We start from the raw sequence: 15,433 nt of genomic DNA, 5'->3' as shown, positions 1-15,433 counted from the left end.
GTGCAATCATTTAGTTGAATGAAAAGCCTCTTCTTCTGCTGTACTGCCACTGTATTGCACTCTTTAAAATATACCAACATTTTTCAAATATCTTTTTTCCTCAAAGATGTAGAACAAATATTTCATCAAAATGCAACTGGCTCATTCTTCAATGGTTGACATTTTCACTTGAAATCAGAGCACTTTCACTAAAATAAAAATAGAGTGATTTAACGAAGCTTTGTCGTAAGAAACAATTGACTGTGAACATGGTGACAGGGATCGTCAGGGCTCTCTCTGATGCTCTGCTCTCCGGCAGGGCGAACATACACATGAAGACTACAGAGTAGATGACCGCTCCGCTCAGCATCTCAACAATATGTAGGGGAGGGGGAAAAAAGCATATGATTCTAGAAGAAGCCTTGATAAATTCAGACGAACCAGAGGATTGTTCTTTTCATCAAAAGAACAGTCACACAGAGGAAGCAGCGCGTGGCTTTTAAAATGATACAGAGAACACAAGCTTGCTATTAAGGGGCAGCGGCTTTGTGAAATAAAAGCATTTAAAATAGAATGTAAGGTAGTTTATTTTGAGCACATAAACACAGGCTAACATCTGTAGCATTTTTAAAATAGTCCAAACCGTCACAGGGACGGCTGAATGGTGACAATCCTGTCACACAGAGAAAGAACAACTTAGCCTTAGATGACATGCAACAGACTTGAAAAAAAAAAGTCATAAAGCACAGCTTAAGTTAATGTTCAGGCAAATATTTTTGTGAATAACATAAATCAAACTTACCTGCTCAACTTTAATATTTTATGAGTCACCACGTTTTTACCTCATACGCCATAAAGCATTGTTAATGACACTGTTACTATATGAAATCCCCGACACTGGGGTTAGAGAGTATCTGAGGACGTGCTCTGCAAACATGGCATCTCCTTCAAGACTGTTGATGCCACTATGGCCACATGTGGATTTAACAGTGTGATTCCTAACTCAGGGAATGCTCCAAGTAAAGTACCGGCCTACGTTTAATACTTCACTCCATCTTATACATAAATGTGTTTCCCAAGAGCAGTCTGTCAAGTGCACTGTATGTGTGGGGAACGTGACCAATGCTTGGACCACATTCAAGTGGGCAGAGTTAAATGACATTTCTGCCTCAGTCGCTCTCTGTGGGGATTCATCCACACTCTCCCTGCTGCCGTATGGAGTGCTGACACGGCACCATGCTCCATCTGACCAAGAGCTACACAAGGTAAACGCAATAAAGCAACCTGTGTGTAACGTCCACTGGCAGGAACATTTGGACCCTTGGCGTCCACAGACCTGGACATGTGTTATGGATTTGTTTCAGACGGGTAAAAACATGATCTTAACATTGTTACAATGCACTTTTTTTTACTGATCCACGGCAGCATCACCTCAACCTGTCCAGCTTTGATGAAAGCTAAATGGGCTGGTTTGAGCTTGAGCTTGGTTTCAGCACGTAGGCTATGGCAGCATTTCCCAAACTTTTTTTCTGGGGACCCATATTTTAAAAGTCACAAACCTTCGTGACCCAAGTCAATAGACCTTATTCGTAAACTCCTGGGCAAAATGATGCGAAAGGACCCTTTTGGAAACATTGGACTAGGGTACCGTAATGGTATCTACAGCACCGCCTACAGGGGAGTGAACATTTGAGTGCAAGATGTTGATACCATTACAAATAGTACAAGTCAAAATGTTATGATATTTCATACCGACTGTATGCTCCCTTTATTTTTATTTTTAAATCCTGAACAGACTATCTTACCTCGCTGTTGTGCCCTCTCAGGTTGAAGTTCACTCTCTGTGGTGTTGGCCGGTCCTTTCTACAGTGGCTAGAGGTGAACGTGACTCCGACAACCCCTCGACCATTTCCAGTAGCCAGCCAGCCCTCTTCGTAGTAGCGTTTCCTGCAGACCGGCTTTTCCTTTTCACTCTTGGGCACGCGGCCTTTCCAGGACAGGCACAGGATGTTAGAGTCACTGCAGAGGACAGGGCCGTGCTCCACCGCGGCAAACATTACTGCAGCTTAATGGACACAACGAGAGAGGTCACAGGTTCACCGTGGAGGTTGGTACTGTTATAGTTGACCCTTCTGCACTCAGGTAACCAGTTTGGAGTCAGATGTGAGACAGCCGCAATGATGCATAGCACTGGTGTTTTGAGTTGGGGATTCAGGTGACTCAGCAGGGGTGCATACACAACAAAAGGCACACAATCAAGTCATTTTGATGTGTTTCGTTGGTGAGCTGCCTTGCTGTTGATGCTTCAGTTACAAGGCAACAGATGGGTATGTTGTTGTAAATATTTTAAAGTCCCGTGTGCTAAAATCCTGACGGATAACAGCTGATCAGAAACAAACATCCATGCCAACACACAAACAGGCGAGCCCTCTACTCCCCCACATGACCCAAGGTTTCCAGTTGATATGAGTGTCTGTCCAGTTCAGCATCTCATATCCATAAGAGCCACTTCGTCTTCATACATCCTCAGCTGTGTGAGATCAGTGTCCTCCCCATCAGGTTCCAGCCAGCCTGAAAGCTGCTTCGCTAAGTAATGTCACAACATCTTCTCAACTAACCCCGAAGATCCCACGAAGGACTGTTGGAAAAACAAGAAATAATATTTGTAAGTAATATTCAACTTCAAGAACAACAGTTGCTCTGAAAGCCCAAGTAAACAGTCATTAAAGCATTCATAAAATTATATTATGTTTCTGCAAATAGAAAAAATAAACAATATTATCACCTCAAATCTAACAGTTTACCTGTAAATTGATAAATCCACAGTAAAGAGTAGAAATGGCAATAAAGCAAGAACAAAAAATGGGGAAAATATTTTTAAAGTGTTTTAATAACAACAGTAAAGCACAAAAGAAGAGAAAAGAACGACAGTGTGAATCTAAAACATAATGCTGCTGACGGTCGACTAATGAATGACAATGAAATAACAGTCAGGGACAGGGGACAGTGTCTTTTCCAGGATGAATAAAGCTGGTTTATATGCTGATTAGATGAAATATTATGTAGCAATAATATAACCAGTTGAACGTGCAATTAAAATATAATACAATGGAGTGCAATTGAGACAAGCCAATCCACCCGAAGCCACAATGAGATGATGCTCAGACAGACAGACATATTAGCCACAGCTAGGCTACATCCTGGATGTTGGATCCAGGGTTCTGAGATCCTTTCCCTGAATCAAACCTCAAATCCCATAGGCGGTGGAAAATAATCCCCCATGTTTCAATTACTTTCTATATGAGCGAATGACATCCCCACAGCTGTATATATGGGAAAGGCAGCTGAGATTTAGCAGCCTGTGTTGTTGTTGTTCTACCCTCCACAAAGGAGCAGCCAATGATAGCTACCCGGCTAACCGAGACAGCTAACTTAGCTGAACCCGAATCAACCGTGGTCGGCGATACTGGCTCCGTTCACCCGCTGCTGCTCTCGCTAACAGGCTAGCACACAGTGTTTTTATTGTTATTTTATTCATATTGGCAAACACAAATTAATGACAAGTATAGTTCACTGGCCAGAGGAATGAATAGGTAAACACACATCAAACAGTTCGTCAACAAAGGAGCAGGAACAGCAACAAGGCAAAGAACCTTACCTTAGTCTGCTGCTGCTGCCACCACCGCCGCTGCTGCTGCTGCTGCTGTTTTTGCTGGTGCCGCTGATTCCTCTGGCCGCAGACTGTTACTGCCGCTGATCGCTGGCAACAGGGCCCGACAGCTGAATCACGTGACGGACACGTGATTTTACCTAATTAAATGATTCGGGATCAGACGCATCAAGAGCTACTGTGTTTAATTTTAATCTCATCCTCTTTCTTTTACGAAGCAGGCAGAAACACGTGAGTCTCTATCAAACACAAGCTTTGAACTGAACGTAAGAAACCTCTTATACTGTATTTATGAATTGCTAATCAATGAAAACATACAAGGATTTCTTTACGGTTTCATATTTAGGTGCAGATAGGTTAAATTATTATATTTAGTAAAGAAAAGTCGATTTTTAGCAATACATAATAATTGACATTGTTAGCAAAAACACATTTGACATTGGAAGATCTGTCAAACTCCTGCAGCGTCCAGTAAAATTATTATTATTATTTATCATTGATCTATCCCTAGATCCACCAAGGCATTTAAAAAAACTACATTTAGATACGATGATGATACAAAACTGAAAGGTAATAAATTGTGAAACTAATATAATTTTGGAAAAACAATTAATTTTAGAAAAGTTCTGTATTATCTAAAATTGTTTCATTAATGCATATTAATAAAATACTTGAACCACAAGATGTTAACGATGCAGTAAACACCCCGTTCCACGTGAGGGCAGTACTGTAAATATTTTTCCCTTCTGTTCTTCCGTCTCCAAAAACATGGCGGCACCCGTGGCTTTCAGGCGAGAATTAATTTCTTTGGCAAGGATATTTACACGAGTCTCCGGTTTGGTAAGCATTTTTAGCATTTTAAACTGAATGGCTTATAAAATACAAATGTTTGTGATAGAAAGCTCACATATAAGCTGTCGACGGATAACGTTATTCGGTCATTGCAGCATGGTTTCATTGACATCAGATGTCATCTCTAAATGTCCTCCAATTAACACTCGTATGTTAACAGGGGCCGAGAGGTCGGGCCGCATGCTCAGGGTATAAAACATGTAACGTTATCAGGTAGGTAACATCATTTATTACTCTCCCTCATATTACATTTTGTTTTTTACAAAATAGTTGACCAGCGTGTGATGGAGTGACAACAAGTTGTCTTTATATTGAATAATTCTATTTTTGCCCAGTCTAATGACTAATAGAGTTCTTTTCGAATGTTCCTTTAGTTTTTAAAAAAAGCAGAAATATAATGATATGGTACTACAACAAACACTATTTCCATAGTATTTCATAATATCTCTTTTTATTCTCACACTTTAATTTTAATTTTAATTTTTTTTTTTGCAGATCGCTTCTCCCTCTAACAACCCGCAGTTCCTTTCACACAACAGCCTTTTCATCTAGGTCATCATCGGTATGTTGACTGGTTAATATTATGATGTAATGTTAACTTGACTGCACATCATTATAATACTCAAAATTACAATTTCACTGAAACATGCTCATTAGTTGCTGTCCTGTGCATATCTCTACAGATCACTGTAACTGATGAGCCTGACATACTGTTCCAAAAGGTGTCTGTTTTGGTCAAAGGTCATGACAAAGCCGTCTTGGACAGTTATGAGTATTTTGCTACAATGGCAGCAAACGAGTTGGGGATCACCATTAACAAAGTGTATGTCTAGATGTTGTTGGGCTATTGAACTATAGTGCTGCAGATTTAACAGTGTCTTTTCTCTTTACCAGTTATGAACCGAAAAAGTCAGTGGACAGACTCACACTCCTCAAGTCAGTACACATCTACAAAAAACACAGAGTCCAGTATGAGATGAGGACAAACTACCGCTGCATTGAGGTGAGGAAATGTCTCTGCACCAACTTTAGATATTTAGTTTTTAGACTGATATATGACTTTTGTTATAAAAAAATGTAATGTGTGCATTATGTCTAACATTTTCCCTTCTCTTGTTTTGCAGCTGTCTCATCTGACAGGCTGCACAGCACAGGTGTACCTGGAGTACATCCAGAGGAACCTCCCTGAAGGTGTAGCTATGGAAGTGACAAAGGTGCAGGGACCTGCTTTGGCTACTTCTACATTTATCTACATATCAATGTAACTGTAGATAAGAAAAAAACAAATGATAAATCTCTCTGTGTTTTTATGTTTACTGTTAGACTACCATGGAGAAAGTTCCAGACCACATCCTGGAACCCATGTGGAAGGACCATCCCGTTGATGACAAATGTCACCAGTGAATGCAGTAAAGAGTAGAGAGAATGAAAATTGAGGACTTCTGTGATCAGCTGCAGCACTATTGTATAATATCTGTATACTGTATATTAAGTCTTCACTGTGGTCCAACAAGTTCATGTAGAAATGTGGAAACAACTGTATATATATTTCCCCCAAATTAAATCATTCTACCCAATGAGTGGTGAAACGTTTGTGATCATGTGTAAATGGAGAAAAATCACAGCACACAAGTTAAGTCATACAGGCTATTATTTAATTAGTTTTAAAAAGCAAGCACAATTATATATATTTAAAAAGTTTATTTTTAAGCAAACATTGTACCTCTGGTGTCATATCACTGCTGAAGGAGAGATGTGAGGCTGAACCTGGGCTCCAGAGCCTGGAAAGTAACATTTGACACTTGGGAAAAAAGAAGAAGGGACTGAAGAGGCAGCAAAATGTGCAGAAAAGATGGAGAAGGGAGACAGAGCAGGAAAGGAACATCTGTCTATGGTTTATTTATGAACTGATTCAAAATTAAATATCTGTAGAAACATAGTACTTTAACGACTGATTATTCCAATTAAATTAATAATATAAAGAGGTTTGTGGTAAAATAGGATTAAAGCTGTGTGAACAAAAATGCCGCAGAATTATTAACTGCTGATACAGTTTTGTGGGGGGAAAAAATATATCAGTTGGTTCCCCTATAGAAGTAAGATTTTCATCATTAAAACTGGTAAAATAACTAGAGTCACAGTCATTGTATAATATAGTTAATAAAAAAAATTAAAAATAGCATATAGAAATCTAAAAACCAGGACTTGGATTTTTTTAAAGAAAGTTTTAGTACTTGGTCATATCAGAGTGAATAATGTTTACAGACAATGTTTTCCTTTTAGACATGCTACCACCAAATTTTAAATGCCAAGTTGAGTGTCCTTCAGTCAAATTCACATTTACATCAAATATTTGCACTGTGCTCTATGCAACTTAAAATCCAAATCTTTTTAGCCTTCAGCAAGCCCAAAGAATTATTCAGTAAGATTCGCTGTAGCATAAAATTGTTCTTGGTCCTCCAAACTCTTTGAAAATAACTCAAAAAAATAATTAGCATCTTTGTAGTGGTGTTTATATGGATCAAATGTCCAAGTTCAATTAGGAAACATTGTTATTGTGCATCTAAAAATCATTTGTTCTGTTTCTGGTGTTTGAGACAATGACAACTCTCACAAAAAAAGAGAAGTTTAGTAAATGTTTAAGTTGTATTTATTTTTTTTATTGTTTTCAAAACTATGTCATATCTTGATGGTCATAGAACACATTCACAGTTTCACAAAAGTCCATTAATTACAGTAATGCTGTATATTGAATTGGTAAGATTTCCAAAAGACTTTGAACACAATAGAAAGTAATTCCTTATTTTGAAGCAAATATGACTGGAGTTTGTCGTTTATATAAAAAGCTACTGAATATATATTTAAATTCAAAACTAAATTCAAGTTTCAAACAACATCTCTCAAAGCCTAATGTAGTTACACATGTAGGATATAGCTTGAAAAATGAATACTTTTGGATGTCTCACAAGTGGAGTATTTGTGGTCTGATCATGTGACTTTTGACAAACTAAAATATGACATCATTATTTCCATGTAACAAAGAAGAAAGATAGGGAGGTCCAATGTGTACTGATGTAGTTATCAGTGGTGCTTAAAGGCTGTTATTGCACCTTATCCCCCAACTTCAAATATAAACACTAACTGCACTCCTTTTGTTTCTGAACTAAATATTGGAGAATTCTGTTAAGGCTCAATGAGCAACAGTTACAAGAAAAATCACAGAACACGTGATTAAATCTGACAGTAAAATGTGCCTCTTTGACAACAGAGGGTTCAACATTATTTTAACACTTCTCTGTTTGTTCCACAGTTTGGTCATTTATAATTTTAACATTAATATGATATGAAAATGCCAGAACAATAACATTTGAGGCATTTCATCTGTCCTTATGATTACATCACTATTGGATGATATCAAAACGGTGGACAATGTCTTTATTTTACATCGGCTCTGATTTTGTTCAACTTATTGGGCCGGCTGTGTTTAAAAGCGGCGGCCACCAGGGGGCTCTGGCCACCCCTGGCCGATGCCAGGTGGGGGGTGGGGCGGAGGAAAGACTGGTCCATTGTGGTAGCTGTGTAAAAGGATAAAATCACACATTGGATTTTTGGCAATGGCCAACCATGGGACACTCTGATAAGAGCAGCCATATGAATGACTTTTTAAGACATTTTTAATCCAGTAACCCAAGAAAAAAGGGGGAAAGCAAAGAGCCGAGAATTGTGATATGCCAGATTTAGAGTATGAAATGAGTCATGAAAAAGCTCTTACCCTCTTGGGGTATGGGAGTGGGAGTGGAAGTGATGTGGAGGTCCAGGAGGTAGTCCGACAAAGCCTTGAGGGTAAGGAGGTGGTCCTCCTAAGGCAGGAGGTCCAGGTGGGGGTGTTTGAGGTGGTTCATTCCTACAAATACGGTGACGCAATATAAAAAATAAATAAGGTTAAAATAGAAAAAAACCCAAAACCAAACAACATTGAGCACTTGGCCTATCACAAAACCTGAATCATTGCTACTGACGTAACAACTAAATGTGTTAGTGCCTGTCGAAGTGAAGTGGTTACCTTTGTATGAGTGCAAATGGGTCTCTGAGGTGCATAGGAGCTGGTGGAGGAGGAAGAGGTGGAGGAGGAAGAGGTAGAAGAGGAGGTCTTGCAGCCATTAGCCCACGCCTCTCTTGATGACCTCTAAGGTCTAGGTAAGGCTGCATCCGTCCCATTTCTCTGCAAGAAAAAAGAAGCAGTTATTCATACATGTTTGTGAATCAGGGTTATTTTTATCCAACATCTTGGTCAAATATACACTTCATGTACCCTCCCTGAAGATTTAAAATCCTCTCGTTCTAATAAAAGATGAAGCTGGAAATAATCTAATCTAATTTTGAACGTACCTCCTGGGTACAAACGCATTCATGGCAATGTCCTTCACTTGTCCTCTCCAAAGTCCAGGTGGACCAAATCCTTGGATCGTGCCTTGTACGCCACGCATTCCACCATAAGTCATCTGGCCCACTCGACCACGACCTCTGAACCTTTGAACCCTGGGAAGAAATATGAGCAAAATACTACTAAAAAACAACTGGCCTAATGTAATGTTTTAGAAGATAGACCGATGTCAGGGCAGTACACATGGTAAAAACTGTTGTCTACTCCGTACAGGCCAACAGGACACACCTGAATCTGCTGTCAGTTACAGGATTCTCCGACTGGTTCTTGAAGATTGTGGTAGTTTCTGTCTTCTCTTTTGTGTCTGCATCCATCTGGATAACTTATATTAGCAATGAAAATAAATTAAACACACTAGTGCAGAGGTGTCAAATTCATTTTAACCGGGGGCCACATCAGCAACAGTTCCCCTTGAAGGGCCGGTTATAAATGGAAGACTGTATAGATCAGAGGTCCTCAATCCCCGGACCAGTACCAGTCCATAGGTTACTTGGTACTGGGCCACAGTGGGACACACTGAAAAAAATGTACTTAATTTTTAATATTTTACTTGGACTTTACTTAATGCTTTCTGAGATCATGCGGGCCACGTAAAACGGCTTGGTGGGCAGCATTTGGTGCATGCATTTGTTAGGTATTTTGTTGTGATTAAAAATAACAGAAATCTGAATGTCAAGTTTTTTTTTAAATAGCACAAAAACATACAAGGTGTGGCAGGGTGGGGAAGGGGGGATGACAGCTGTCCAAACCGGGTTAGTGATGCAAATGATGTTAGTTCCAGAAAAAACAGAATTTCAAAGGTTTCTTTAACATAAATGTCAGTTTTCTGGTCTTAAACACCGAGAAAAAATAATAATCCTACCAATCCTGTGTCCACGGACGACACATTCAAATTTAAGTCTCTGCTAACACCGTCTAATGTTGTTTATTACAGAGGGCGCGAATATTGAGCATATCAGGCCCCGACTAATTCCTGAAGATCGCATCGCTAAGTTGAGCTCATACACACTATGCTATGTGCGTGACAGCATAGTCGTTCCAATAATATCGTTAAGTCGTTAATAATATTGTTTCATAGTGTTATTAAACAATTGATATGTGTTGTCAATTAAATACAGCGTTAGGTGTCTGCTGGAAGGGGGCGTGTCTGAGAAAACGATCCGAGGAAATGCAAAGGACAAATTACTTACTTTAATTGGTGGTACAGTCGAGGTAGCTTTGAATAAAAATTAATTGTAACAAAAATATATAAAGTTTTTCAAAAAAAAGAGAAGATGTTTAGAAAACTCCCTTCGGCTTCTGTTCCTACCTTATATTTTAATGGCGGCTCAGTAACTGCCAGTTAAACGGTTGGATTTCGTTTGTGAAACGCACGTTATTTAATTGAACCTGCCTACTGGAGAAAATACTGGTTCCTGATTGGCTGCTAGTGGTTGACATCCAATATTTACATTTTGATTGGATAAATGGTCTGACGTGTTCTACCCCACTTTTAATTTGAAGACTGCTATAATAAGCCGGGCTACGATTTTAACAAGAAATATTTGTTTATTACATTCTGGAAAAGCATACAGTTGTTATTTTTAAATACAACAAAACAGCTGATGTAATATATAAATTAAGCGATCTAAAATGCTATTTAATTTAATGAAACCATACATATTTATGTTTGAAAAACTGCACAAGACACACACGTTTTGGATTTTCCATATTTCTCTTAGTATATTTCATATGATACGGTTTCTAGAAAGGTAAAATCCATTCACAACAAAATACATATCCTTTAAATTTTGGATAGTGTTTCCAAACACTGAAATCATATTCCTGTAAACATAGCATTATATACAAAAGTGCCCATTAAACCATATTTACACAGCAGGGGCAAAAATCAGGAAAGAAGCAGTTTAAATTATAATACATGTTACACCAATCGCTACATTGACCACACTTCAAATGCGTGTAAAGTGTTCCGTTACGCACTGGCCAGGATATCCGACAGTTTGTTGATGTATTCAATGGTGTACTTGAGGGTTTGTATTTTTGTCAGAGGTTGGCCTCTTTTGCTGTAATCCGGCGGCAGGTAGTCACGAAGCTGGTGCAAAGCCTCCGCAAGACTCCTCATGCGCATCTTCTCCCTCTCACTGGCCTTCACGCGTCTTTTGGTGGACATCTTGGGCTTGTGCTGCTTCTGCGGCCCTGGAGCGTGTCTGCCTGGTGTGAAGCCGTAGGAAAAGTCCTTTGCGTCTATGTTACCGCTTCTGGAGGAGAAGCACATCTCTGGAGATGAGCAAATGGAATCCACCGATGGCTCCGGGGATGAGGACTGCAGGGAGTCCATGTCGTCTTCAAACGCGCCTTCGTGGTCCTTCCATTCGCGGATCAACTGGGCCGTGACGCTCTCCAGATCCATGTCAGAGAAGATCTTGCAACAGTCTGTGGAACTGATGACGAGCAGATTCTGTGTAAGAGGAGAATTTGCCAAAGCGGTTTTATACGTTGGCACATCTCCGGAGGTTTATGGGTTCACAGCTCAGGCGGAACAAAAAGAAGTTCAAAGAAACCCACAAGTGACAAACGCAACCTTCACGGAGGACGTCGTTCGTTGTCACTGGGGTGTGAATAAGGCCAAATAGACGGATAATGTGATAGAAAGAAAAATAATTAGATTCCCTATGTGGGACGTCCCTCTTTAAAGTCTGCAGGACGACAATTATCAGTTTGATGCGATGTGTCTAATGAAGACACATGTGAGGGTGAAGGTTCACCTGATATCTTCACACTCCTCTGACAAGTCTGGCCTGCGTGTGTCTCTGGTCTGGACCTTGAACACTGATCAACATCAAATCCTCCCATTTTAAAGTTAACCTGAAGTCAAAGAAAATGGTGCAAAATTAAATTAACATTCAGAGTTCGTGTTAATGTAACCTCCTGGCCACTGCTGAAACATTTAACTTGATGTGATTCTCCTGACTTAAGCAACATCAATCTGTTTGTGCATTATTCAAATGAGCTACTAAATCAAATGTATCATCCATAAACAAACTGAAACTACACGGATAAAAAAAGTCCCAGTATTTGCAACAGGAAAAGATAAGGTTTAAGAGGCAGCGCTGACCGGTACTGAGTTGTTATTTGGGCAGCTGTCACCTAACTCCTGCCAGACCTTTCATGTCTGAAAAGGTGAGTAAGGCCTCACTCCTGATCAAGGGGACCTCCACTAAAGTGTTGTAAAAGCAATGGCTCAGTGTCATCTGCCTGTCAAAGAGCGCTGGGCGAAGAAATAAGCACATGTGTTGTCATTATGTGACATTTAATACATGTGCAGGTGTTGATGTGTAAACATTTCACCTGTCCAATGAAGGATGTGACAAACAGTGAGAGGAAGCTGCTGCTGCTGGGAAATATGTTTATCCAAACAAAGGTTTTCTTCACTGATGTTCCGTAACACGTGTGGTCCAACAGTTGTCTGATGAAGCATTGTTACAAAAAAGGATTTTTAAAAATGATGTGGAGCTCTAGAACAGGGGCATGGAAACATTTTCTAAGAGTATGCCTTCAAACCAAATTTAATTTAGTGCACAGCAAATGGTTCTGTAAAACTTTCAGTGCTTTAATAGTTTTACATGAAGTTGTGAAGATTTACAATTATTGCTATTGTTATACTGACTGGAAAATGTGAGAACCTTTAGCCCAAAAATGCTGAAATATAGAAAGAAAATAAAATGACCAAAAAATGTCAACCAAAAAATAAACGGCAAAAAATGAACAAAAGTTTCATCCATGATAACTAAAATGTAGTTACAATAGGTTAAAAAATAGTATAAGTAAATGAAACATTATTTTCTTGGCACAAATACCCATATCCACAGATCTTATCCATATCCAGGGAAATTTTATTACAATGATACTTCAAATTACAGTCTTAAAAGTTCAAGTCCATCTTGACTGTCTGTGACCAGGACGATCACTTTATGAATTTTAGCCTTAGTCTCTCTGCCAGAGGCAGTGGACTGTCACTGCCCACCACTGAGTCATCACTGTCTAATACAGTGAGGGATGAAGCTGGAGAGAAAACACTGTCACAGTCCACAACAACAGTTGTGACATCCTCCCCTCCTCTGCTTTTAGTTGACACGGGTGTCGTGTTAACGTCAACACTGGGTCTGTGAGATTTGAATCTGAACGGTTGATGACACTCGTTTGATTCCACTGTGTGTTCTCTTGGATTAGACCTGGATGCTGATTTTAAGGACATATCTGTAGTGAACTTCTTAAATGGCTTAATTTTGTTCTTTCTCTGTAGCGCAACCTGCTGGTTCTCTCCATCACTGTCCTCGCTGGACGAACACACACTCAGACACACACTCTTCTTGCTGGTCTGTGGCATTTTCCTGTATTTGTCACCTGGACAAGGGCAGGAATTGCACCTTTGCTTCAGGGCAGATGAAGACGATGATGATGACGCTGAAGTTGTTTTGACAAATTTATATTTCTGAGGAGGCTTTTTTGAGGGCATGCCATTGACCTGTTGATTTTTTGCCTGTGTGTCTGACTTCATCAGGAAACACTGGCTTTTATCACTGTTTATTCCTGAATCTTTTCCTGTCGCTTTAACGTCAGATCCACTCCTGGTGAACTTCAGTGAACTTGGTTGTGAAGTATAATTGCATAGAGAATGTTCCTCCAGAGAGTCTAACTCACATCTTCCTTCCATTGGAACCACACCACTGTGTGTGTGCTGGTTTATAGATTTGGCTGCATTTTTCATGAGCACTCTGTCCCTTAGAGAGGACTCTGTTAAAGACTGCTCTGCAGCAGGTCTGGTGTTTGCAGGCCTGACGTCCAACTCAGTGTCTTCACACTTTGTTTGTGTGACGTAATGGTCATTGGACAACTGAGGCCTGGACTCTGAGTTGTCATTTTTAGACACTTGTGGCGCTGGGGAGGATGTGAAGGACATGGCATTCCAGTCAATATCGCTCAGATGTAGAGCTTCAATGACAGCAGAGACAGATGGTGAGGTTGTGGTTTCTGAGTCTGGATTAAACAGAGGAGTGGTGGGAAGATCGTCCAGACCGCCCCGGTCTGCGTTGGAGTTTATTCGCTGTCTGTGGTTCACTGGTGTGTCCACAAACAGCACCTCTGTTTTTTCTGTGCATGAATCTGCTGGGGGTGACATTTGTTTTTGAACTGTTGCGTTTGGCAAAGTCTGTAGATTCATCTGAGCCAGCAGGTCAGTGATGCCATCACACACATCGGTCGGCTGCTCTTTCTTGCGCTTGGGTTTCTTTTCTGTAAAGGAAATTAAGAAAGAAATATTTAAACTCTCAGTGGAGCTCTGCAGCAATGACCACCAGGTGGAGCAAAGTTCAACCTGCATGAAGTGACAGCTTGGGCAAGACAGACACCTCTGGGCTGCATCAAAGCCTGTGGTGTGAACAGGCTGAGCTGCCAAACTCTACATTCTGGGGTGTCAGAGCAGCTGTAATAGACAGCTTTGAAAAACAAGCCAACGCTTTAGGTGTCTCTGATCAAAAGAGCCTGGAGAGGCCGACTCTGGAGCCCTCTATCCTGTTGTTTTTGTGATACAATGTGAAATGTTATTTCCATTTCCTGTCAGAGATGGTTAACATACCAAACAATCACAGACAAGCGAACAGTTTTAGACAGGCATGCTTCTTCATTCAGAGTGACAGTAAATAGTTTTACTTTTTAACTTGTTTTCTTCAGCTAGAGCTTTTTCTCGCAGGTAGTGCTCCACCACTTCTGGGAAGGCCACACTAAAGAGGGTCTCTTCCTCCACGGTCCGCACCTCATGTTGATCCTCTGCAGGATGATCCTCAGGAAACACGTAATGTTCTGCAGGAAAAAGTCAAGGACCAACGTGAAAAGCTTCCCTCTATTTTCATTGATTTGCTTTCTAAAAATCCATCTTTAACGAATATTAGCTTGCAATTCTGACTGGAGAGTCGAGTGTTTATTTAGGTAATTCAGTTTAGTTTCTTTTTTACCAAGCCATGCATTTGTGACTGAAAACTTTTGCTTCAATCAAAGCTTTAATGATTACAAACTGAAATCATTTAAAAAAAAAATTCATGATGCAGCCATGTTATGTCTGTTATGCAAGACCCCCAGAGTTATTAGCTGATTGAGGTTTTCTCAGGTCTACCAGATCAGACGGCCTTGTTAGTAACACAGACTGTGACATGACAGATTTCTCAGCCTTGGGAGGAAGCCACTTTAGCACCTAGTGGTTGTTGTGACTGATCTACCACCTCTGAAGCCCACCTCACAGCCAGTCACTAACAGACAACCCGGTGACGAGCACCCCGCACCCCAGTCTTAATGCCCCCCAATGCAGCAGTTGTGCTCCTCAACTCAAATGATGTTTTGTTTGTTACACAGTTTCCTCTCTATAAAAGACATGATGATGTGCTCTTTACAGGATGCTGACTGACCTGGTTTACTCCAGATGACTTCGAAGCAGG

At 40.2% G+C, this 15,433-nt stretch overlaps 5 protein-coding genes across 8 annotated transcripts in view; 1 reads left to right on the top strand and 4 right to left on the bottom strand.

Moving 5' to 3' along the window:
* The window catches only part of tulp4a (TUB like protein 4a), a 16,946-nt gene extending 13,181 nt beyond the window's left edge, over positions 1–3,765 (bottom strand). For both annotated transcript variants that reach the window (XM_008312687.3, XM_008312688.3), the window contains exons 1-2: positions 3,638–3,765; positions 1,785–2,617 (exon numbers count right to left, since the gene is read on the bottom strand). In XM_008312687.3, the coding sequence (XP_008310909.1) occupies positions 1,785–2,036 (252 nt within the window). In that variant the 5' untranslated portion in view covers positions 2,037–2,617; positions 3,638–3,765. The remainder of the gene's footprint in view (positions 1–1,784; positions 2,618–3,637) is intronic.
* A 17-nt stretch (positions 3,766–3,782) lies between these two features.
* mrps10 (mitochondrial ribosomal protein S10) lies at positions 3,783–6,078 on the top strand. 2 transcript variants are annotated; one of them, XM_008312685.3, is made up of 8 exons: positions 3,783–3,880; positions 4,441–4,489; positions 4,662–4,714; positions 4,997–5,063; positions 5,185–5,324; positions 5,396–5,504; positions 5,626–5,715; positions 5,825–6,078. In XM_008312685.3, the coding sequence occupies exons 1-8, from the start codon at positions 3,798–3,800 to the stop codon at positions 5,903–5,905; spliced, it is 672 nt and encodes a 223-aa protein (XP_008310907.1). In that variant the 5' UTR covers positions 3,783–3,797; the 3' UTR covers positions 5,906–6,078. The 2 variants fall into 2 exon arrangements, with proteins under 2 accessions (XP_008310907.1, XP_008310908.1); XM_008312686.2 differs by lacking the exon at positions 3,783–3,880 and having other exon boundaries at positions 4,342–4,489.
* Positions 6,079–6,187: 109 nt separating this feature from the next.
* Positions 6,188–10,314, bottom strand: LOC103380658 (proline-rich protein HaeIII subfamily 1). 2 transcript variants are annotated; one of them, XM_008312684.3, is made up of 6 exons: positions 10,136–10,314; positions 9,174–9,267; positions 8,891–9,040; positions 8,565–8,723; positions 8,274–8,405; positions 6,188–8,076 (listed from the first exon to the last, which is right to left on the bottom strand). In XM_008312684.3, exons 2-6 carry the CDS (start codon positions 9,257–9,259, stop codon positions 7,986–7,988), a joined length of 618 nt encoding a protein of 205 aa, XP_008310906.1. In that variant the 5' UTR covers positions 9,260–9,267; positions 10,136–10,314; the 3' UTR covers positions 6,188–7,985. The 2 variants fall into 2 exon arrangements, with proteins under 2 accessions (XP_008310906.1, XP_016889259.1); XM_017033770.2 differs by having other exon boundaries at positions 10,255–10,276.
* Positions 10,315–10,833: 519 nt separating this feature from the next.
* On the bottom strand, positions 10,834–11,906 carry msgn1 (mesogenin 1). Its single transcript, XM_008312703.3, has one exon. The coding sequence runs from the start codon at positions 11,353–11,355 to the stop codon at positions 10,918–10,920; it is 438 nt and encodes a 145-aa protein (XP_008310925.1). The 5' UTR covers positions 11,356–11,906; the 3' UTR covers positions 10,834–10,917.
* Positions 11,907–12,495: 589 nt separating this feature from the next.
* The window catches only part of gen1 (GEN1 Holliday junction 5' flap endonuclease), a 6,020-nt gene continuing 3,082 nt past the window's right edge, over positions 12,496–15,433 (bottom strand). Inside the window, 3 exon segments of the mRNA XM_017033418.2 lie at positions 12,496–14,237; positions 14,655–14,804; positions 15,404–15,433. Coding sequence (XP_016888907.1) covers positions 12,910–14,237; positions 14,655–14,804; positions 15,404–15,433 — 1,508 coding nt within the window. The 3' untranslated portion in view covers positions 12,496–12,909.

Source organism: Cynoglossus semilaevis, chromosome 7 (genome assembly GCF_000523025.1).
Source record: "Cynoglossus semilaevis isolate Cse_v1.0 chromosome 7, Cse_v1.0, whole genome shotgun sequence".
Classification (NCBI taxonomy): domain Eukaryota; kingdom Metazoa; phylum Chordata; class Actinopteri; order Pleuronectiformes; family Cynoglossidae; genus Cynoglossus; species Cynoglossus semilaevis.
The sequence above is the reverse complement of the archived record's forward strand: the minus strand, read 5'-3'. Positions and strand labels throughout refer to the sequence as shown.